We start from the raw sequence: 25,734 nt of genomic DNA on the forward strand, positions 1-25,734 counted from the left end.
TCCGCGTACTATTTTCTGTACCTATTTACGCTAAATATGGAATATTTTTTTATCAAGATATACTTCAAACACCTTTATTTATTTTTTTAATACTAAAAAAAAATGTTTCAGAATTTAATTTGTCGAAAGAAAAAAGTTAATATTTTGTAGTCATTAAGTCGCATCGATGTCATCCTTATCAGTGATTGTAGCGGCCAAGCGACTATTCACTGCGGATCAGTGTGGCAAGGATGATTAAGGCTATCTAAAAATAGATTCACGGCACACGACTTGACGTTATCTACATGTACTTCAAAGAGGTATTGCGAAAGCGGCCTATATAGCGATTAGTCACTGCCAATCAGTGTGGACTTCATAAAATGGCTGAAATACATAGAGAATCCCCTATGGTCTCGAGTCTTTTTTGATATAAAAAAATATCAACAGGGTTGAGAGATGAGAGAGAGAGAAATGGGTTTAACGTCCACTCGACATAAACTAGGTCATTTCGGAACTAACATATGGTTTAATTTTATTTCAATAATTCACTTGTGCATAAAGGTACGAGGTTGGACAGGCGACCCTACTCCTTGTCACGTACAAAATGAAATGGGGTTTAAAGTCCTGTTCTGCTACTAACCTGGGCTAACGAAGACGGGCATACGCCATACAGTGTGCTATGAGGGAAATTTTGCCCGGGCAGCAGCGCTATGGCCTACTCTTATATCGAATTCCAACTGCCAAGGGATCTTTTACGGGCATGCCAATGTGTACACAGGACCTCGGTTTTTTGTCCCATCCGAACGACTAGACAGCTGTCCTTGCCAGGCCCTCCATCCTGCATCACTGACAAGGGGAAACCACGCCGGAAAATCTGAATGAACTTTCTCGGCCAATGCAGGGATCGAACACCCAACCTCCAGGTTGTCACGTACAACCGGGGATTCGAAACCACGCCAGTTGACTCAATGACAGACTTTATGATACAGCGCACACGCTAACCATTCGGCCATCCAACAACCCGGTTGAAAGATGAGGTTTGTTATCTACAGAACTCGTCCCAGTTAGCTCTAAAAAAAGCGCAATCCGGTAGCTTTGAAAACACCACAGGCGGTTTTCTATATGGGGACACTGTCTTAAATCACTGTACAGAGCTATTCTTAAAGGGACAATAACACTCTTGCTGGCTTGACAGCTCCAGAAAATAAATAATAGTCTTATTCTAAGTATTAGATGTTTAAGTATCCTACCTGGTGTGTAAATTATCCATTAAATCCTATTTTACTTGTCCAGAGGGTTCGAAAATATTTTTAAATCCAAGTCACATTTGAAAAGCTTTACGTTGAATTTTTCCAATTTTTTAAATTAGGTGTGTTAAGATGAAATTTGTATCATCAATTAATTGGAATATTGTAAAATAGAACAATTTGTTGACCCAAATAAAGATTGGGACATATTATTCAGTTACAACAAGAGTGGTATTGGGCCTTTAATGGTACATATGGCTAAAATCAAATGTCAATTTCAAAAATCGAAAATCAAAATAAAAACCCCCAAGAAATATGTTTATTTTATGTATATGTTTTTAATATCCTGGACCATATATTTAATTTTGTAACAATGAATTTAATCCAATACATGATAAAATTATTCACATTAATCTACATGGAATATATAATACTCACTCTACAGTAAAATTAATGTCAAATTATCATATTTCTATTTTTACAACACTCTTCATTGGTTTAAACATTTCGTTAACAATCATATTTTAAATCTAAAATACATATTTTTTTTAATTCTTTGTGTTGTCCCTCTAATTAGAATAGTGAAATTGTAAAATATATGAAAAGTCAGGGGGAGAACGATTTAAGTCACATTTTTGTCTTTACGCATAAAATGCAAAACAGACTTTGGGACGAGAATGCTTGACGCGAACAGAACAACAAATGGGTTTAATTACAACTTTAAAATGATGTTTAATACAAACCATAATTACCAGTACAACAACTGACTTCCAATTTTCAGCCAAATTAAGGACAAATCAAGGGTACGATGGACTTGTATTTGTCTGGGAGGCCATTTCAGAAGGGCCTTAAATTGGTTCGATGTGACTGATCGTTTTTACCTGAAATTGATTGTTCCACAGAAAGCTTATACAATTTGCTACCAGATGGCAACATTAACTGGGGTTTGTTGAAAAAGTGACTTAGATCATTCTTCCCCTACCGGGGCTCTTCATATTACTACAAAGAGTAGACCATAACCCATGCCAGTCATAAATGAACACTTTCTTTTCATAGTCTATGTAATAAATATATAAACAGAAAACAATGCGTTTTATATTTTACTATCTTTTTTTTTGTCCATAATTTCAAGGTTAAAAAAAAAACCATTTAATAAAAATTCCATTCAGAAGGTGAAACAATTAAACAATAGAAATATGATCGATGGATCAATGCATATACACGTTACACTACTGTCTGTGACACAGTGAAAACAAGCACCTGCTAGTTTTATATTAGTTGAACACAAATGTCTCGTAACTCCCAGACGATTCTAAAAATAAGACATGATTGTTTTAGCTAATTTACAATTGATGGAATTAATAAATTTTTTGTAAACCCTGCAATAGATTTTGTTACATATAACATTCAGATCCACCAGACAATAAAACCAATATACACCAGGGGCGGATCCAGAGGAGGGGGGGTGGGGGGGTCCCCTTCTCGGCTAAAAAAAATAAAATTGAATGCTTTATATCAATGAAATTGAATCACAATGTGATCCTATTTATTCACTATAAAAATTGACGTCGAACGCGGTGTTGGATTTCTCTCTTTAAAAGCTCAATTTGTATGTATGCCTACGTAATTTAGAGACGATGATGGCATCATGCATTGTCAGCTGTCAAATTTTTTTAACAGGAGCCTGGCAAACCCCCTCCTGCAAAAATTCCAGGATCCGCCCCTGTACACAGTACAAAGACAAACATTAGCTATTCCTATTCATTATAAAAACTATATTAAATTCATTTTTATCTACAAACAAATCTCTAAATCAACATTAATATTTTTATATATATTTCCAATATTAATCAAATTTCCATGATACTTAAAACGGACATACTCTATAAACAATACATGATTCAGTATAATTTTTTATTTAAAAAGTAAAAAAAAACCAACAAAATTATTGAAGAAAATTTTAAATTTCTTTTTACATACTTAAAAATAAAATGAACTTAATGTAAAATTAATCTAATATCCTAAAATAAATAGGTTTATTATTTACAAGTTTAAACTACCATGATTTATTAAAACTAAAGCGAAACTACTAAAGCCATTATTTACAGAATGTTACATGAATGAATATATAATGATGATGAACTATATACAGATGAATGAATGAAGGATGAATAGAAATCTACTAATATATAAAAACTATGATATACATGTGATAAAACAGAACAATAACACCATATATACTTTAACATCTATATACAGGAAATAGCCACACAAATATTACTATTATTTCAAATATAACACTCATCCTTAACATTTTTTTTTTCCTTTGTTACTAAAAAAACAAAACAATACTAACCACACTTTCACAGAACTAATTCTTTAAATTTCTAGGATAATTATCTAACAAAGAAAAAATTTCATATTTTTCCCTTTGTCCTTAACATTATTTTTTCCTTTGTTGCTCAGAAAACAATACTAACAACATTCTCACAGAACCAATTCTTTAAATTTCTATGATAATCCTCTAACAAATAATAAGAAATTTTTTCATATTTTTCCCCCTGTCCATAACAATTTTCTTTTTTCATTTATTTTTCACACAAAGTCATATACATGTATACATATTTTTGCCCCGTGTCCGTAACAATTTTTTCTTTTTTCATTTTCTTTTCTCACAAACACATATAATAAACACTGCAGATACATTTTCCTTTTTTTCTGTCATAGGAAATAGAAGGTTTATTAAAAAAATTAACAATTGCCACTTTAGGTCATATAAAAAAAATATTCTTGTTCTTGGATAATTCTGTTTAACTCCAATAGGACAACATGATACTTCTTTATTTCAAATAATCCAAAATCAAAACAGTTTTACCCAGGTTACAGGAAGTGACTCCATAAGAAAAAAAAAATTTGAATGAATTCATGAATGTTGTGTAGACTCATTTATCAAGTATGCAACCTTATAAATGTTATAGACAATGATCAATGGTACTGGATAATCATACATTTTCTGTAAACAATTTGATAAGATAAATAAAGTGATCATTTGACAAAATAAAAAGAAATAGATTTTTGCTAAGAACCAGAAAGTTTTTTTTAGTATGGCCTTATAGGGAAAGAGAAATGGGGTTTAACATCCACTCAACACATACTAGGTCATTTCGGGACTAACATGGTTCAATTTTATTTCAATAGCAGTGGGAGGAAACCGAAGGACCCAGATAAAACCTACGAGGTTGGACAGGCGACTCTACTCCTCGTCACGTACAACCTGGGAATGGAAATCCCGCCAGATGACTCAATGACAAGACCTTATGATACAACGTGCACACGCTAACCATTCGGCCACCCAACACCCTGGCCTTACAGGACATGAATATAAATCTGATAACATTGAACTCAATTCGAGGAGCAGTGATCGTGGCAATGAATATATAATACAGGACTTCCAAAAATATCAAATACAACCTAATCCAAATTTTCCATGCATGCACATACAACACTGAGTATTCCAACATATCTAACCACTACTTATATGGGAGCTGTGGCCATGATTATTTGTCAGCAAATTTTGACAGTATATTTCAATTATCTATAAGACATAAGATTAGATACTGTAGGTCGTACGTCAGATTTGAATACAATAACATTACATTAAAACAACCCTTGTTTGTGTACAGTGAACACAAAATATCTTAACCGGTTTAAATTGAAAAATAGTCAACATGGTGAAACTCGATCTGATTAAAATACAGATCTATATTTCGTTTCGTTTTTTTATACTTTTGATGATCTCTACTACATGAAGATCTGACTGGTTTTTGTTGGAAAGTCACGTCAGGGGTAATATGAGCGGCTTTTGACCCTATGACGTCAGACATTTGATTAACCAATCATCGTTGATGTTTTCTAGTGGTTTTCCCAAAGTTCCGTGCAACTCACGCCCAAAACTCGCCATAACAGACCGTGTCATTGGCTAATCCCTCACATCATCCAGATTGCAGGTTATATAACAACTCTTCCAGATCCTAGTGTAGTAAAGACAAGTAAAACAAAATTTTGAACTTTATAAAAACGAAACGAAACAAAACAGGATCTGTGTTTTAATCAGATTGCGTGCCACTTGAAAAACAATCTGTTACAACCTCTTCCAATTTCAGAAGGGGTTTTCGTCTACCACAGAAAACGCAGCGAATAATTATATGAGGCAGAAGCAAAGCTCTTCTCTAGTGATAGACCATACATAGACCTGGGCCCTTATTCACGAAAACTTAAACTAAGTTACAACCGAAATTTTAAGAAATACTGCAACTTCATTGGATATATGCAAATTGATTTTACTGGTCAGCCAATCGAATTGCAGTATTTCTTAAAATTTCGATTGAATCTTAGTTGTAAGTTTTCGTGAATAAGGGCACAGTTCTATATCTTTTATAATGAGAGGTAAACATATATATATACCGGTAATGTAATTTCAACTGGTTGGACAAAATAATTGATGGTTATTTACACATGAAATTAACAATTTAATTAAAATCTTCGTAAACAATATAACAAATAATTAACTACTGATAAAACAAGAAATTTATATGAGACGTCCCAGTAACACAGGTATCATTTAATCTTGTGTATTTAGCACTAATTTCTTTTTTTTAAAAATTCTTAAAAATCATTTAAAGTCATCAAAAATCAACTAATTTTTTACTAATACTTGTATCCTGTTTAAAGCTGACTGATTATTTTTGATAATGAGTGTCTTATTTACAAGAATTTAATTTCCTGGCCACAAATTTTTATGAGTTTGGATTCATTTGGCTTGAAAAGAGGTCCATGAATTTTTTTTTTTTTTTTACACCTAATACTTGTAGGTTGCGCTGGATTGTTTATATCCTCTGCAGATTGTTTATATCATCTGCAGATTGTTTATATCATCTGCAGATTGTTTATATCCTCTGGAGAGGAATGCTGAATGTAACTATTGATTGGAACTGAACCAATTATTGATTTATAATCCTTTCTTTTACTTATTTAACTTTCACAATACTTCAAGGATTTTTAATGGTGTGATACTGTTGGGTTGCATTAATTTCAGTATGTATTAAAAGAGAGAGAAAAATGGGGTTTAACGTCCACTTGACACAAACTAGGTCGTTTCGGGACTAACATATGGTTTAATTTTATTTCAATAATTCGCTTACGCGTAGGGGCTTTAGCAGTGGGAGCAAACTAGAGGACCAGGAGGTTGGATAATCGACCCTACTCCTTGTCACGTACAACCGGGGAATCGAAACCATGCCAGTTGACTCAATGACAGACCTTATGATACAACGCGCATGCGCCAACCATTTGGCCATCCAAACCCCCCTGTATTAAAAGAGTCAATCTTTATGTCACATAAATTTCTTGTTATATCGTAATTCATTATATCATTAACATAACCTTGAACACAGTGGTTTAATAACAAACCTGAATTATCATTCCTGTGAATGAAATAATCGAAAATATGTGATAGATAAAAAGTTTGATAAAGAATCGAATTCAAAATATATAAATAAGTGGTAAATTTACATGAAATTTGATTTCATGTAATACAAATCAAATGTGTGATTTTTGCGAACTGATATAATACGATGATTATGTCTGGTAGATAGACAATTCGGCAGTTTTATCTCTAATAGTTAAACCAGGCAACGAGTTCACAAAGCATTCTCAGACTTAAGTTGAGAAATTACTCAATTTTCAATCACTGTTTATAAGGAATATCTTTCATCCAGAAACACAAAACTTTGCACATAGTTTCTTATTGGTGTATTTGATACATTAAAACAGCAAAAGTTTTATAAAGGGCTATATTTTAGTTAAAATAAGGTAAATAATTTTGAGTAAATTCTTAACTTAAAGTTTGAGAATGCTTTGAGAACTCGGGGCCAGATGAAAGTGGTGTTATTTATGTAATATTGCACTCTTGTTGTGGGTATAAATTCTTACAGCAAAATTAAAATAAAGTTGTTATCAATGACGATAAGTTGTCTACTACATTTCTTAATTCGACATAATTTATAAAATATTTAAACATAAGTGCACTTTCATTTGCCAACTTGCGTAATTAAATTTTTCTACTATTACTCTATGTTTATCAAATTTCTGTAACTTAATATACCAATCTGATAAAAATACAGATCTATATTTCGTTTTGTTTTTTTATACTTTCGATGGCCTCTTCTACACGAAGATCTGTTCTGACCGGTTGTAGTTTAAGGTCGTGTCAGAGGTCAGATGAGCGGCTTTTGATCCTATGACGTCAGAAATTTGATTAACTAATCAGCATTGATGTTTCTAGTGGGATACCCACAGTTCCGTGTACCTTATGCCAAGAAATTGCAGTAACATACTGTTTCATTGGCTAATTGCTCACATCATCCAGAATGTGGGTTATATAACAACTCTTCCAGATCCTAGTGTTGTGAAGACAAGTAAAATGAAATTTTGAACTATAAAAAACGAAACGAAATAGGAGAGAGAGAGAGAAATGGGGTTTAACGTCCACTCGACACAAACTAGGTCATTTCGGGACTAACATATGGTTTAATTTTATTTCAATAATTCGCTTGCGCGTAGGGGTCTTTAGCAGTGGGAGGAAACCTGAGGACCCGTAGAAAACCCACGAGGTTGGACAGACTATCCTACTCCTTGTCACATACAACCGGGCAATCAAAACCACGCCAGTTGACTCAATGACAGACCTTATGATACAACGCGAAACCAGAAAACGAAATAGGATCTGTGTTTTAATCAGATTGCTAGTGAACAAGAAAATAATGTGCTGAATGCGAACTATTGCCTGACATGTTAATCATAATCCATATTTCTGTTGGGTAACAATAAAATAAAATAATTACTAAGTTGATTGGTTACAGTTTCGTAAATTTGTTTAAAGAATTATATTTCATTTGCATATCATATCTTTTGTTCTAACGATCCAGGCAGCAGACTCTATTTTTTTTTTTTTTAATCCCTTTTCTACCTTTAAAATGGTCGTTTAAAAAGGAAGGTGGACGCATTATTTATACATTGTTCTCCTTGCACTAACCTTTTTTTGTTTTAGTGTTGCCGTGAAATATGTGAAACTGAGTTTTGGCTAGATTAAACATATATTATACAAGAGCTAAATCTGCCTATTGCAGGTCTTTCTTTAGGCCTCAAATGTTATCTAAATTCTTTATTAGACATTATTTAACTTATCCAGACAATAATCAACTCTCGATAGCATCGGATACTCGAGATTTTAACTACATTAGAACAGTTCACCATTTATAAATTTAATTTAAAAATGGGAAAGTGAGTCTAAGTCTCGAATATATACCAGTGCCCTGGTTACCAAACTGCACTACGAACAGTGATAACTTGGCTCAGAATGAAGTAATTTGAATGAAATTTTCTATTTTTTCATTTCACATTTATCTATTTTTGAGCTATTATAGCAAGAATGGTCAGCTCTTTATCTAAATCTTACATAATGTATCTTTAGGGTAGTGGGTCTCTTGCTTTAGCAGCTAATAAAAGTTCTTTTACTCTTTCAGATGATGGTCCCCACTTGGCATAACCGGCATCATTCTGTAGAAATATGGCTAGAGTACCATGTAAAGACTTCACATTCACATCAGTTCTGTGTTAAAAGAAGAAAATAAATTATTAATGGGCTCGTCCCAAAAAAATATATACATTAATCATTTGTATTGAAAGATGAATTTTAAAAGATGAATTGCTTTCATGTTATCAAAAGAATTTCCAGACATGGTTGACAAAGATTGTTGTGTGTAAACACAAGAACACTTACAGATAACAATTTGGAGAAATTTGTTGGGTGGGAAATAAACAAAGACACATGACTTGCAGCTTAGGTGAAAGTGTTAAATTCTGGTTCTTCTAGTTACATAGGGAGCCACGGTGGCTAAGTGAGTAAGATGCTGTCTCGCTAGCAAGGGGGTCACAGCTTTGATCCTAATGTTTTTTTGGCTTGGTTCCCCCTTGTCAGTGGTGCAGGACAGCGAGCCAGACAAGGACAGCCGTCTTGTCGTTCGGATGGGATGAAAAACTGAAGTCCGGTGTACACATTGGCGTGCAAATAAAAGATCCCTTGGCAGTTGGAATTCGATATTATAAGAGAAGGCCATAGCATCGCTGTCCAGGCAAAATTTCTATCATTTTACACTCTGTATGGCGTATGACCATCTTCATTATCAGTCAACCCAGTAAAGTAAAACGTTAAACCACATTTCATTTCATTTCTAGTTATATATATATATAGAGAGAGAGAGAGAAATGGGGTTTAACGTCCACTCAACACAAACTAGGTCATTTCGGGACTAACATATGGTTCAATTTTATTTCCATAATTCGCTTGCGCGTAGGGATCTTTAGCAGTGGGAGGAAACTGGAGGACATGGAGAAAACCCACGAGGTTCCGGCTCCTTGTCATGTACAACCGATGAATCGAAACCCCCGCCAGTTGACTCAATGACAGACTTTATGATATGGCGTGCACACGCTAACCATTCAGCCATCAAACCCCCCTCTAGTTACATAATACTTTGGTAAAAAAAAGCCATCAAATAATCCAGTGACAGAGGTGTGTGGTGGGGGAGGGGGGCACAGAAGGACTGTAGCCACAGATATCAGGAGAGGACAGATAGAAAGAACAGGTGAGAACTAGCTTTTATTAACAAGGTTTTTAACCAGACAAAGTTACCCAGGATACCTGAATTAAAAGGCACTCAACAGTTGAGAAATAGTTTGGTAGGTATATCCTTCCAAAATCCAAAACTATTAAAATTCAAAATAAAAAAGTTCAAGACTGCATATTTACTCTACGAATTATATCAACTTTTACAATTTCGATGACTACATTACAATAATAAGGCACTTGCTTCCGAAAATCGAAAATGATGAAGTTATTTTTACATGAATACAGCATATGTCCCTGATTAGTATTAGTGGGAGGACCCGCAGAAAACCCACTGGGTTGGACAGGCAAGCATGGAATCGAAACCACGCCAATGACAGTAAAATCCACAAGGTTGGACTGGCGACCTAACTCTGTGTCACGTACAAGCTGGGAATTGAAACTACGACACTTGACTCATTGCAGACCTTATGATCTAACACACATGCATTGAACCATGTGGTCACCCAACACCCTGATTTACAAAAAGATCAAGCACCAGGGTTATTATTCATGGTTATAATGTCAGTATATTTGTTATGCCCTGGGTAAGAGAGAGAGAGAGAAATGGGTTTAACTTCCACTTGACACAAACTAGGTCATTTCGGGACTAACATGTGGTTGCACGTAGGGGTCTTTAGCAGTGGGAGGAAACCAGAGAAAACCCACGAGGTTGGAGAGGCGAGCCTACTCCTTGTCACGTACAACCAAGGAATCAAAACCCCGCCAGTTGACTCAATGACAGAACTTATAATGCAAAGCGCACACACTAACCATTCGGCCATCCAACCCCCTTCCCCGGGTAAGAAATAGGGTAAATATCTTCAAATATTAATTAATATCATGCAGAGTATTTAAAAGATCTGAACCAAGATTGATTACATTCTTGTGCTGAAATCTACAACCCTTTCACACACTACTAACTTACTTTGGACAAATATGTTGAAAACCATTTCTATATTCATGTTCATAAGCTGGAAAAGTTATCTGTTTTCGCTTAAATCTGAAAAATATCAATAATCCAATCTGTTTTAGTCACAAACAAGATTTGCCCGTTTTCAGGCCATTGCCTTACATGTACGTGTAGTGTGTAGTGAAGAGTTTAAGATACTTTCCCAGAAAAGTATTTATCGGGTGGTAATTTCCAATAAAAGTATGTCAAATTTGGTATATATGAAAAGTATAGACACCCAACCTTACTACAAAAATACTGGATTACCCGAAAAACACCCATGGGGCAAGCACTGGGCAAAATTGTCAGGGCATCACTAAATGGCAACCCGACTGTTATCTATCAGCTTATTGTGTACCAGTTTAAGTGAGGGAGCAGTTGTTATTTCTTGATAAAATGGTTAGGCAGTTTTGGGAACATTGATGGGTGTTAACATACAAAAGACTGCAAATAAACGGCTTAATATGAAGTTGACAGAAATAATTAAGAATTTACTTAGGCCTCAATATGTATGGTAAATGTACAGTAAGTAATAATACATTCTGAAAAATGGACCCTCCAACAATGAAGCTAAGTTGACAGACATTGCGTCTAACAACAGCTTACTTATAGCTATAGGTAACCCCAGCGAATACAAATTTTTGAGAGGGAATTGAAGCAAATTTCTGATAGATTGGTTACTTTGAATATGTTTTTAGTCCAAATATATCTTCAGATCACAAAGTTTGTATGCAGGAATGTATCTTTAACCCATTCCCTAAATTCTGAAACCTGACCCTTGTAACCTCTTTGTAAAAATAGACACTCCTAAACAAGACAGGCGTCAAAACATAAACGGCCTCACTATAGCCGAGTGTGTTTAGTTGAAAAGAAGTCAACCGTGACAAGACGACTGTGTTACCTGTAGCCACAAACGTGCATTATATTACCAAATTTATGTTCAATATCTGAAAGCCTCACGAAGAAGTCAATGGATTGCTCACCCTTACAGTTGCTTCATAAAACCTTTTTTATATATTACCTTTTATTAATATTAACATATCATATTTCTTTGCTTTTTAAGAGCCTGTGTGTGAACCTTGAGTAAAAGTAAATATTAACTTACGGACTGGATTCTAATCTCATGAGGGCTTCAGTAGGTGGATCTCTCCATTCAGGTACAAATACAATAAAAGACAACGGATCCTGTGACTCATGTAATAAACTCTACAAAATAATAAAATATAACAATCTGATTAAAACACAGATCCTGTTCCGTTTCGTTTTTTATAGTTCAAAATTTCGTTTTACATGTCTTTACTACACTAGGATCTGGAAGAGTTATTATATATTCTGGATGATGTGAGGGTTTAGCCAATGAAACGGTCTGTTATGGCGAGTTCTTGGCATGAGATGCATGGAACTGTGCGTAAACCACTAGAAAAAGTCAACGATGATTGATTAATCAATGTCTGATGTCATAGGGTCAAAAGTCGCTTGTACGAACCCTGATGCGACCTTCCACTACTATCAGTCAGATCTTCATGTAGTGGAGGCCATCGAGAGAATAAAAAAAAACCTAAATATAGATCTGTATTTTAATCAGAACTATGGGTAAACCACTAGAAAAGTCAATGCTGATTGATTAATCAATGTCTGACGTCATAGGGTCAAAAGTCGCTTGTACGAACCCTGATGTGACCTTCCACTACTACCAGTCAGATCTTTATGTAGTGGAGGCTATCGAAAGAATAAAAAAACCAAAAAGAAATATAGATGTGTATTCTAATCAGATTGATAATATAAGATCTTACAAACAAAAACATAAACCATTCAATTGAATATCAAGAATTCTTGATAACAATGAGGCAGTTTACAATTGTCCAATACCCACTTATAGTATACTTCCTAATTCAAATGGATACATTTAATAGAGTTATTTCCCTTTACCATTCGACCTTATGATAGTGAGAGAGGAAGAAATGGGGTTTAACGTCCATTCGACACAAACTAGGTCATTTCATGGACTAACATATGGTTCAATTTTATTCCAATGTTTGCGCGTGGGGTTCTTTAGCAGTGTGAGAAAAAATGGAGGACCCGGAGAAAACCTGCGAGGTTGGACTTATGAAAATGTAGTAAACAATTATGTTTTTATTTTTTGCACTACAACCTTAGATCAGTACTGCCACAGATCAGTATTAACTAAGAATTGTAGAGATCCGGGGAAGAACGATCTAATGGTGCCACCTGGTAGCAAATTGTATAAGCTTTCTATGGAACAATTTATTTCAGCTAAAAACGATCAGAGTCACATCGAACCAAGGCCCTTCTGAAATGGCCTCCCGGACAAAGACAAGTCCATCTTACCCTATATTTGACCTTAATTTGGCTGAAAAGTTGAAGTCACTTGTTGTACTGATAATTATGATTCGTATTAAACATCATTTTCAGTTGTAATTAAACCCACTCGTTGTTCTGTTCGCGTCAAGCATTCTCGACCAAAAGTCTGTTTTACCTTTTATGCGAAGACAAAAATGTGACTTAAATCGTTCTTCCCCTGGACTCTTCAATTATTAAAGGAGTAAATAACAAACCTCAAAATGATCTACCATTGCTTCCATTAACTCCTCACAAAATGGAGGATTTGCTTCAAATGAACCACTTTTAGGGAAAAAATTTAAAATAGTCCTGAAAATAAATTTCAATAAATGATAACAAGAGTGGACGTAACATCCTACTGTTCTGCTCCTGACCAGGCTAATGAAGACGGGCATACGCCGTACAGTGTGCTTTGAGGGGAAATTTTGCCTGGACAGCGGCGCTACGGCTTATGTACACAGGACCTCGGTTTATCATCCCATCCGACCGACTATACTTTATTGTCCCCTGCCAGGACCTCTGTTCTGTACCACTGACGATAAGGGGATGAACTTTCTCGGTCCAATGGAGAGATCGAACATGCGACCTTCAGGCTAACAATGGAATCGGGTTTAACGTTCTACTCCAACTGGGATAATGAAGACAGGCATAGGCCATACAGTGTGCTATGAGGGAAATTTTACCCGGGCAGCGGCACTATGGCTTACTCGAATATCAAATTCCAACTGCCAAGAGATCGCTTTTTTCTTCCATTCGAACGACCAGACAGCTGTTCTTGTCAGGCCTTCTGTTCTGCAGCACTGACAAGGGGAAACAACCTCGGAAAATTTCAATGAACTTTCTCAACCAATGCAGGGATCGAACATGGTACCACCAGACTACCAAGCAAGCGTCTTACCCACACTTAGCCACCATGGCTCCCATTTTTATAAAATAAAATTCATCATTTATATTCAAGTTTTAACATCTGTTATTGATGGAAATACCCAACATCTGGGAAAAGTCATCTCAAAGTAACATATCAAACTTTTGACTAATAAAGACGAGCATACGCCATACAGCGCGCCGGAAAATCTGGGAAAACATCTGTGAAAAGTCATCTCAAAGTAACATATTAAAATTTTGAGGACATTGTTACACACCGCAAATATTAAATCATCCATTATAAAATCTTACCCTCGAGAACCAAAATAGCCATCAGTATCACCAAAAGCTGAACAGAACTGTCTAAAATAACAATTTAACGGTGAAGCAAAACATTCAAACGTAACACCAAATACACGATGAAGACACTCAAAAACAGGAACAGGTAATGCCCCTTGGAGACCAAATCCTTCATTTGTATGGATACCAAAATATGTCTGAAAAAAAAAAGGTTAAAATACACATTTATACGTCAAGTTCTTTTATTAAAGGGGACACTTTTTAAGAGAGAGGGAGCTTCGGTGGCTAAGTGGGTAAGACGCTGGCTCGCTAGCCTGAAGGTCGCGAGTTTGAGCCGCCATCTGGAATCTTTGTGAAGCGACTGACGGAAGGATACATCAAGTGACATATGGGAGCCGAGATTTGATTTAGCTGTGAAAAATTGTAAGTGCGAAAAATTCAAATGACTATAGTATAGGCAGCAGTAATCCTATAACACTATCAAAATTACTTCATTCTCATTTTTTATCATGAGTCAAGTAGCACCAAATAATTCCAATTAACTTGAACCAGCGGCTGCCAGGCAGGATACACCCACATTTTCGAGAGATGGATAGAAAACAAGCTAAAACGAAAGTGATTTTTCGTACAATCAGTAAGTTACAATCCGATATGCGCGAATATCGAAAGGAACCAAGATCTTTGGGTTATAAACTTACATTTCAAGTTTCAACAAAAGCGGATAAAAATTGTAACATCTATAGGGTCCACAACCTTGATATACCATATTTTTACGCTATTTGAGAACGAAGGGGTGCCATTTTATCTGTCAGTTTTTGGCCGATTTTCACGAAATTCGAACTCAGTCATCCTTAGGGTGTAACGGGGATATAATAATATGATTTTTTAAATCGGATAATAATTATGACCTCTATAGGGTCCACAAGCTAAAAACGTGATTTTTCGTACAATCAGAGGCCATAATACAGGAAGTTACGGTCCGATATGCGCGAATATCGAAAGGAACCAAGATCTTTGGGTTATAAACTCACATTTCAAGTTTCAACAAAATCGGATAAAAATTGTGACCTATATAGGGTCCACAACCTTGATATACCATATTTTTACGCTATTTGAGAACAAACGGCGGCCATTTTGTCTGTCAGTTTTGGGCCGATTTTCACGAAATTTGAACTCAACCGTCCTTAGGGTTTAACGGTGATATAATAAAAAGTTTTTTTTAAATCGGATAAAAATTATGACCTCTATAGGGTCCACAAGCTAAAAACGCGATTTGTCATACAATAAGGGGCCATAATTCATGAAGTTATGGTCCGATATGCGCAAATATCGAAAGGAACCGAGATCTTTGTGTTATAAACTTACATTTCAAGTTTCAACAAAATCGGATAAAAATTGTGACCTCTATAGGGTCCACAACCTTGATATACCATATTTTATGCTATTTGAGAACGAAGGGCGGCCATTTTGTCTGTCAGTTTTGGGCCGATTTTCACGAAATTCGAACTCAACCGTCCTTAGGGTTTAACGGTGATATAATAATACGGTTTTTTAAATCGGATAAAAATTATGACCTCTATAGGGTCCACAAGCCAAAAAACGTGTTTTTACGTACAATCAGGGGCCATATTTCAGGAAGTTACGGTCCGATATGTGCGAATATCGAAAGGAACCGAGATCTTTGGGTTATAAACTTACATTTCAAGTTTCAACAAAATCGGATAAAAATTGTGACCTCTACTGTGTTCACAAGCCAAAAACGTGATTTTTCGTACAATCAGGGGCCATAATCCATGAAGTTACGGTCCGATAGACGCCAATATCGAAAGGAACCGAGATCTTAGGGTGATAAACCTATATTTCAGGTTTCATTGAAATTGGATAAAAATTGTGACCTGGGGCGACGACAATATACGTCCACATGAAAATGTTGGCCTATAAAAATTGATGACCCAATTCTACAGAACTGTAGTCATTCACTAAAAACAAGCCTGTAATTCTTAACACAGTGAATAACTATGCATGGTTTAATGGTCGAGAGTGAGACATTAAACAACTTACAGACACTTGCACATGCTTTGCAATTAAATACGTCACACGGGTCCAAAATTTCAACTAGTATAAATAATAATGGCACATTGCCCTTACCATACGCCATACACTGTGCTATGAGGGAAATTTTGCCCAGACAGCAGCACTACAGCCTACTCTTATATTGAATTCCAACTGTCAAGGGATCATTTACGTGCACGCCAATGTGTACACAGGACCTCGGTTTTTCGTCCCATCCGAACAACTAGACAGCTGTCTTTGTCAGGCCCTACGTCCTGCATCACTGACAAGAGGGAACCACGCCAGAAAATCTGGATGAACCAGGATAGTAAGAGGATAGAGGACAATTAGGAATATGAATTAGTCCACGGTGGTATATGTGTACTTACTTGATATCTCCTTAATAAACACCAAACACGTAACAAGAACTGTTCAAACCGGGGATCATCTCGACAATTTAATTTATATAATTGTTCCTGAAATAAAATAAAAAATTTGGTTGGTAAACGTTTGGTAATCTCCAGCTGGAAGTGGGTTGCTGTCTTTGATCTATAAGATATTTTTTATTTAAATCGGGACATATTCCTGTAGATTGAATCCTGTAATTGATTCATAATTGTTAACATCTTCTCACTGTAACCCAGGTATCATTTAATCTTGTGTATCTAGCACTAATTTCTTGCACATTAATTCAATTACTATTAATTAGACATTTATTAACATGGAAAGACCATAATCAACTCTCGATGCCATCCGATTTAAGTAGATTAGAACGGGTCATCCATTTAATGAATTTTAAAATGGCGAAGCGAGGCTAAGCCTTGAACAACGAGTACGGTGGTCAAAATCAATGCACACACTCAGAATAAAGTAATTTGAATGAAATTTTTAATATATTCATTTTGCATTACCTGTTTTTGAACTATTATAGTAAGAACTGTCAGCTCTTTAACTAAATCTTACAGAATGTATCTTTAAATAGAACCATATGATCCGTTTTTATTTTAAATAATCCAAAATGTTCATTTTTCATTACCTTTTTTTGAACTATTATAGCAAGAATGGTCAGCTCTTTATCTAATCTCCTAATATGTATCTTTAAGTTTTAAATTACTTACCAACTTGTGAAAATGTGAATTGTTGATTTTGACTGTTTCATTTTTAAAGCGTAGTGATATGATATCATTGTCTGCTGCCCGTTCTATTATTGGAGGGCGGGGAGAAGGGATGGCTGTTTGAATTGAATAACATAAAACTTTTCTTGGGATAGGTGGTTCGGGTAATGGATCCATTCCTATAAAAAAGGAAAAAGCATTCAATAAGAAATAAAATGAAATGGGGTTTAACAACCTACTGTTCTGCTCCTATACTGGGCTAATGAAGACGGGCATACGCCATACAGTGTGCTCTGAGGGAAATTTTGCCCGGGCAGCAGCACTATCGCCTACTCTTATATCGAATTCCAACTGCCAAGGGATCTTTTACGTGCATTCCAATGTATACATGGGACCTCGTTTTTTCGTGTCATCAGAAGGACTAGATAGCTGTCCTTGTCAGGCCCTCAGTTCTGCACCACTGACAAGGGGAAACCACGTCGGAAAATCAGGATGAACTTTCTCAACCAATGCAGGGATCGAACACCCGACCTCCAGGCTAGCGAGCCAGCATCTTACCCACTTAGCCACCGTGGTTCCCAGAAAAGGAAAAAACATTCAATAAGAAACAATTTGATTAAAATACAGATCTATATTTTGTTTCGTTTTTTTATACGTTCAGTGGCCTCTAATACAGGAAGATCTGAAGGTCGCATCAGGGGTCGTTCCATCGGCTTTTGACCCTATGATGTCGGACATTGATTAATCAATCAGCGTTGATGTTTCTAGTGGTTTACCCATTGTTCCGTGCACAGCTCACCAAAAACAAGGCCATGTTAAGTAAAATGAAACGAAATATATACATCTGAATTATAATCAGATTGGTTATTTGGGGATTAGAACAAAATTTTGAGGAATAGTAGGACACATTTAACACCACGTTATTCCCAAATACTTTGGACGGATGATTAAAAATGTTTACTTACTATGTATGTTATTTTCTTTTAACATTTCCCAGTGTTTTTCTACTATTCTTTTTACTGCTTCACACGACTGGTTGTATATTTTTTTACAGATTCCCTCAACAGAACTTTTCGCAGCTTCAGTTAAATGTGGTTGACATTGTCGTTTTAAATGTGCCAGTCTTTCCTGCAATAAAATATAATGAATGAAATGAAACATGGGTTGAACGTCTTACTTTTATGCACCATTCAGACTAATGCTATGAGAGAAATTTTGTCTGGACAGAAACTGAATTCCAATTGTCAAGGGTTCTTTCACATGCACAACTACGATGGACCTCTGGTTTTTTGTCCTATCCAAACTACAAGACACTGTTCCTTGCCAGGCCCTCTGTCCTGCTACACTGACAAGGAGAATATATTAGCCACTATGGCTTCCCAAAAATATATATATAGAGAGAGAGAAATGGGGTTTAACGTCCACTCGACACAAACTAGGTCATTTCGGGACTAACATATGGTTTAATTTTATTTCAATAATTCGCTTGTGCATAGGGGCCTTTAGCAGTGGGAAGAAACTGGAGGACCCAGAGAAAACCTAAGAGGTTGGACAGGCGACCCTACTCCTTGTCATCATGTACAACCGGAGAGTAGAAACTAGTTTTGAAATTGAATACAAGTATGAAATAAGTTGTTTGTATGGTCGTGTAAATAGAGCATCTCTGGACTGCAAATAAACTTACAAGAAAATCTTCATACGAAGCATTTTGTTGTCTTCGTAACCACGTAAACGTATCTTCTGTATTCCATTTCACCACTTTGCGACTTTCAGACGTACTACCCCTAAAATATAAGAAATAAATAAAATATTATTTTAATAATCAAATTATATGTTGAATATTAGTCACAACTGTAGTAAAATTTATAGTAAATTTTGGATTTCCTGAAGGTATATCCTTCATAATTGCATTTTTAGAAATATTGGCCAGTTTGTCACTTTAAATTTTTTTGAGTGTCTTGTATCGTCAAAATGCCTTAAAGATACATTGTGTAAGATTTAGATAAAGAGCTAGCCATTCTTGCTATAATAGTTCGAAAATAGATAATGTAAAATGAATAATTTGAAAATTTCATTCAAATTACTCGATTGCAAGCGAAGATATTAGCCTTTGAAGGTTTGACAAGACGTGTGCAATAATTTCAACCACTGTTCTAATCTATTTAATATCGGAGAAATCCGATGCCATCGAGAGTTGATTATGGTCTGGATAGGTTAATTAATGTCTAATTAATAATTTAGATAACATTTCAGGCCTAAAGAAAGACCTGCAATAGGCAGATTTAGCTCTTGCATATTGTATGTTTAACTTGACAATCTGACATATTTCCTAGTCAATATAGTCTGTTAGTAACCATTTGAAAATGTCCATATCATTTTATCTACATACAGTTAGGTCCAAAAATTAAGGCCAACTGCAGATTTCGTCAAAGGTTACAAGATGTAAACCTGTAATGGTCAGGAAGCGTTAGACCCTATGGCCTCTGCTTTCTGTGGGGGGATCTGTAAAGAACTCTCACCTCCCGTTAACCCAAAACCACAATTTCGTCATCAATGACATGCCTAACCGTGTTTACAACTCATGACCTTGACGAAATCTGCAGTTGGCTCTAATTTTTAGTTTTAGACTTGACCATATACATACCTAGTCTCTATCATTTTTTTCGCTGCTTCTGCATATTTGAATAATTGTTTTCTTGCATCTCCGATATATTTCGGTTTAACTAATTTAACTGGTATATCGTTCATTATCTCTCTATACATAGACTGAGAGACTTCAGGAATACATTGTGATGGTAGCATCATATCAGGTCCTTTATCCACTACCTTTCTTTCTAGTAGCCAACGATTAAATGATTCTACTGGTGCTTCTATACCTGTAACAAACCAATATAATATGAACTTCTTAAGTAATGGAGAGAGAGAGAGAGTGAGAGAGAGAGAGAGAGAGTGAGAGAGAGTGAGAGAGAGAGAGAGAGTGAGAGAGAGAGAGAGAGGGAGAGAGAGAGGTCTTTTTTTTGTAATCAATATAACTAAATATAAACAGCTGAATGCTAACTAATGGTAGTAGTAGTCTAATGACTGGTCTTCCTGGAATGTGTTTTTGGTCAATGAGAGAGAGAGAGAGAGAGAGAGAGAGAGAGAGAGAGAGGGTTTATTGTCCACTTGAAACAAACTAGGTCATTTGAGGACTTACATATGGTTCAATTTTATTTCAATAATTCACTTGTGCGTAGGGGTCTTTAGCAGTGGGAGGAAATCAAAGGGCCTGGAGAAAACCCACGAGTTTGGACAGGCAACCCTACTTCTTGTCACATGCAAGCGGTGAATCGAAACCACGCCACTTGACTCAATGACAGACCTTATGATGCAACATACACACGCTAACCTTTCAGACATCCGGGGATTAGTAATAACCTAATCCATAATACCCAGCAAATTACAACACAATACTAATTCTACAAACTGATCCCCAAAAGATTATAAAATGTTCAGATAAAAAAAAATCTTTGTTTCGAATATAATCCTTAAGGTACATTTAGTGATTGAGCACATTAAAAAAGACAAATGTTGTCTTATCGTTAAGTGAACAAATGTCGAAACATTTGAGCTTAATAACGATAAGCAAACATTTGTTGAAACGTTGTGCTATATTGAGAACTAACCAGTAACAGTTTTCCATATAAATTGTGTTGTGTATTTTTTTTTATTGTGGTCAGAAACTAAATGTAGCTCACTGTTTCTTAACTTTTTTGGGGTTGTAAACATCTGAACTTACCTTCTCGTGAGTAGCAAAGTTCTTGATAGTTTTGCTGTAACTTTGTTTTGGTTATAAACATCTGAACTTACCTTCTCGTGAGTTGCAAAGTTCCTGATAGTTTTGCCTTAACTTCGCTGTTAACTGAGCACGCATCTGTTCAATATCAGGATGAGGAGCTGGTATGATTAATGGGGCTCGTTCATGAATAACACAATTTGTAGGTACGTCAAAATTCCAGAAAGGACTGTCAAAAAAATATGGATATGTATAATAATGATCAATAATATACTATTTTTAATGATGCATTCAGGCCTGGGCCCTTATTCACGAAAACTTAAACTAAGTTACAACCGAAATTTTAAGAAATACTGCAACTTCATTGGATATATGCAAATTGATTTTACTGGTCAGCCAATCGAATTGCAGTATTTCTTAAAATTTCGATTGTATCTTAGTTTAAGTTTTCGTGAATAAGGGCCCTGGAAATAATGGTTTTACAAATGTAAATGTAACTGACAAAATGTCAGGCACTAATGAAATAGTACCTGACATTTTCAACCTAGTGCCGAACATAAATCAGTGCCGGACAAAATGACAGGCAACAGAGGTTTTGTGCCTGACCAAGCCTGAATCTGTGCCTGACATTGTCTGTGACAGGTGCCTTATTTCCAGGCTTGGATGCATTATGTGAAAGCTAAATCTGCCTTTTGCAGGTGTATTTGTTTCTGACTCCAATTATATAAAATATTATTAAGACATTTATTCACATGACAAGCCTAGAATCAACTCCCTAGACCAGTAGTGGGCAAATTGTTTGGGGAAAGAGAGGGAAATGAGGTTTAACATCCACTCGACTCAAACTAGGTCATTTTTGAACTAACGTATGGTTCATTTTTTATTTCAATAATTCGCTTACGCGTAGAGGTCTTTAGCAGTTGGAGGAAACCGGGGGACTCAGAGAAAACTCACGAGGTTGGACTCGCGACCCTACTCCTTGTCATATAAAACTGTTTAATTAGGTGAAAGGCCAAACACAAAGTTTTGAAACAAAGTGTAGGCCAAACAAGGATTATAACATGTCATTATATTTAATAAAGTAATACGGAACAAAGCACTTTTTTATGCTTTTTGTTCGGTTAGATAGTTATATTCAGAGAAAAATCAAAGCATGTCAACAAATTAAACAATAACGTAAAATGAAAGTAGGCCCAAGTCAAGTGACATCAATTAGGCAACAAGGTCATTGAGTGTACTGCAAGCTGTAAATAGACTTACAAAGATTATTGATCCTACATGCAGAGAGTAACACCTGTTAAGAGTTTAATAAGCCCAACAATAAGTTATTTCGATTTTCCATTTCATTTAGAGATACTGATTGGATTTGGACACCCATGCCATTTAATTAACGTTAAATGAATATTCAAGACATTGTTTATAATCATAGCAATGGTAGATGACATCTGGGCAGTCTTGTCAACAGGCCTGGAAATAACAGTTTTAGATGTAGCTGACAAAATGTCAGGCACTAATGAAATAGTACCTGACATTTTCAACTTAGTGTCGGACATGTATTAATAATATCATTAAAAAAGACAAATCAGTGCCTGACAAAATGACAGGCACCAGAGGTTTTGTGCCTGACAAAGCCTGAATCTGTGTCTGACATCGTCAGTGACAGGTGCCTTATTTCCAAGCTTGCTTGTCAAAACTTGAAACACAGTACAATTTACCTGTAGTTAAATGCTGCAATTCGTTTACACGGACTTCCTAAAGTCATCTCACCACTAGGCCTTCTTTTATCACCGATCAGATTTTGAGGAATCATTTCTACACTTTGTCGCGATAATCTGACATCATTAGTCGCTGGTGTAGGAGTTCCTTCAGGAGTGTTAATACCTAAAGGATCAGTCATAGGGTCATGCTGTAACAGATAAACAGATTATGATCATAATTAGACGCTGGTGTAGGAGTTCCTTCAGGAAAGTGAATACCTAAAGGATCAGTCTTAGGGTCATGCTGTAACAGATAAAACAGATTATGATCATTAAATGGGTAAATTTAAAGTTGACTTGATATTCCTAATTTGTTGACAGTTAATACATATGGCATATTATTGAAATGTTCATGGACTCAAGCAATCTGATTAAAACACAGATCCTATTTCGTTTCTTGTTTTATAGTTCAAAATTTTGTTTTGTCTTTACTACACTAGGATCTGGAAGGATTTCTGGATGATGTGAGGGATTAGATCTGTGGATAAACCACTAGAAACGTCAACGCTGATTGATTAATCAATGTCTCACATCATAGGGTCAAAAGATGCTTGTATGACCCATGACACGACTTCCCACTACAACTGGTCAGATCTTCATGTAGTAGAGGCCATTAAAAGTATAAAAAAACGAAACGAAATACAGATCTGTATTTTAATCAGATTGGGACTTGGGATATCAATTTATGGCTTAAAAAATCTTAAAATTTGATAAAAGATTTATCGAGTAACAGACAAATTAATTCGTTAAAGAATAGCTGACAAAGTTATTTGACTTTTCAATAATGTCATTTATGTAGAATGATTCTCTTAAATCAGATTGTATTATTATAATTCATAAATACTAACCACAGAACCATGAAAACCAAGTTGAATAAGAATAAGCTCATGAAGGTACCGGTATTTGACTTTTCAACAATGTCAATAATGTAGGATGATTCGTTTAAATCAAATATTATTATTATAATTCATAAATACTAACCACAGAACCATGAAAGCCAAGTTGAGGCATTTCCCAAAGAGATTCATTATTGAGTTTATTAAAGAAATAAGGTCGCCCTTCCCTTTTACTCCAAAACTTTCTCCACCCAGCTTGCAAAAGCTCTGGTGGCAAATCATGTACTGGATCAGGGGAACTACCACTTGGTGTTGGGGAGGGTATTGATGTCACAGAGTCTCGTCGTTCCACAGAACCTGGTTTCTGATCTGTAGTTTTATCAGAATTATCCCCCCTTTGTCCACCCATGATGATTGGTGGAACTATTGCAATTTGTCCAGACTGATCAGATGGTTTAGTAGTAACTGCAGACATCTCTCACCACTTACATGGCTCCTAAAAATACATAAATCAGAATGGACAATTAACATAAATACGCTTACTACTTTTTAAAAAAAATTATTGTGGTTTTTAAATCTTGCGTGTTGGTAATAAATGCACAGTTCAACTGTGCAAACATAGCTCCAAAATATACATGAACAATTATCATTTTCAGCAATAAGATGAATACACTTCGGCCTACTATTTTTTAATAATAATTGTGGTTTTAAAATCTTGTGTGTTGGTAATAATAGGATATACACAGTGCAAAACTGCAGAAATCTATTCATTCGGCTGAATTTGGGAGTACAGTGTGTCTGCATTTAGGGTAAACTCAACACACCGGTATATTACAGCCCTTCATTAAATTAAATAAGCTAATTCGGGAATAAATAATGACGTGGCTTAACTGCCAGTAAGAATGCATTCAACAGGTGGAAACAATTTTTGTTGCAACAAATACATATATCTTTATGTCATGGAGTTTAGTGATAAAGCTGATAACTGCCAGGAAGATAGGCCTATCTTTTTTTTACAGATTTAAATTTCTGGCAAATCTTATAGTACAGGCACAAAGACAAATTGGGATATGTAATGTTTCTCTAATTAACTTATTTAATTTTAAAAATGTTGTCAAGAAATGTGAGCTACATCATCAGTTTTTCTAATCTCTGTAAAAGAAAATCAGAGAGAAAAAATTGTGTTCATCCATTCGGTAGCCCCATCCATTCAATATTGCAATAACTTTATAAGAGTTTACGTATTTTATTTGAGCTTTATCTGTATTATGTTTGAATAATGTAGGATCTATTTTTAATAATGCATTAAATACCGAATTGATGTCATGATTTGCAAAATTGTATGCCTGTATATGTATGGAAATAAGTGTGCCTAAAAAAATAAATGTGCAATGCCTGGTTTGGGAAGCGAAGTGTCAATTTGACAATTGCAATTATGGGACCCAACTTTGCCGTTCAAAATACGTCCTGGATTAAGGTAATCTAAACATCTTTGTAGTAATTTTGATGCACTAAGCCCTTACGGATAATTTTATGCTGTGTCACGTCAGACTACACCAAGTTATAAGCTACAGTCATCAAAATTCGAGGAGCAATTTGCGATAACCCTCCAAGAAAATTCGCCATTTGCAGACGCAGTTGCCTACAAATTAAGAATTTTCATTATTTGAATTCAGAAAACGAAACACTAAAAATGTTAATAAATCGATTATTCCGTTATTGTATTCATCAAATTGGATTAAAAATTATTGAAATTATTGATATCAATAAA

General features: G+C 35.4%; 1 protein-coding gene across 1 annotated transcript; it reads right to left on the reverse strand.

Annotated features, from left to right (window-relative positions):
- Nucleotides 1-1,523: 1,523 nt before the first annotated feature.
- LOC126815879 (mRNA (2'-O-methyladenosine-N(6)-)-methyltransferase) lies at nucleotides 1,524-25,603 on the reverse strand. Its single transcript, XM_050541890.1, has 14 exons — nucleotides 25,487-25,603; nucleotides 24,109-24,459; nucleotides 23,086-23,276; nucleotides 21,445-21,599; nucleotides 20,240-20,471; nucleotides 19,280-19,379; nucleotides 18,561-18,723; nucleotides 17,599-17,774; nucleotides 16,870-16,956; nucleotides 14,441-14,625; nucleotides 13,480-13,573; nucleotides 12,009-12,109; nucleotides 10,880-10,954; nucleotides 1,524-8,895 (listed from the first exon to the last, which is right to left on the reverse strand). The coding sequence occupies exons 2-14, from the start codon at nucleotides 24,436-24,438 to the stop codon at nucleotides 8,754-8,756; spliced, it is 2,031 nt and encodes a 676-aa protein (XP_050397847.1). The 5' UTR covers nucleotides 24,439-24,459; nucleotides 25,487-25,603; the 3' UTR covers nucleotides 1,524-8,753.
- Between the last annotated feature and the right edge of the window lie 131 nt (nucleotides 25,604-25,734).

The sequence above is a fragment of the Patella vulgata genome, chromosome 3, assembly GCF_932274485.2.
Source record: "Patella vulgata chromosome 3, xgPatVulg1.2, whole genome shotgun sequence".
Taxonomy (NCBI): domain Eukaryota; kingdom Metazoa; phylum Mollusca; class Gastropoda; family Patellidae; genus Patella; species Patella vulgata.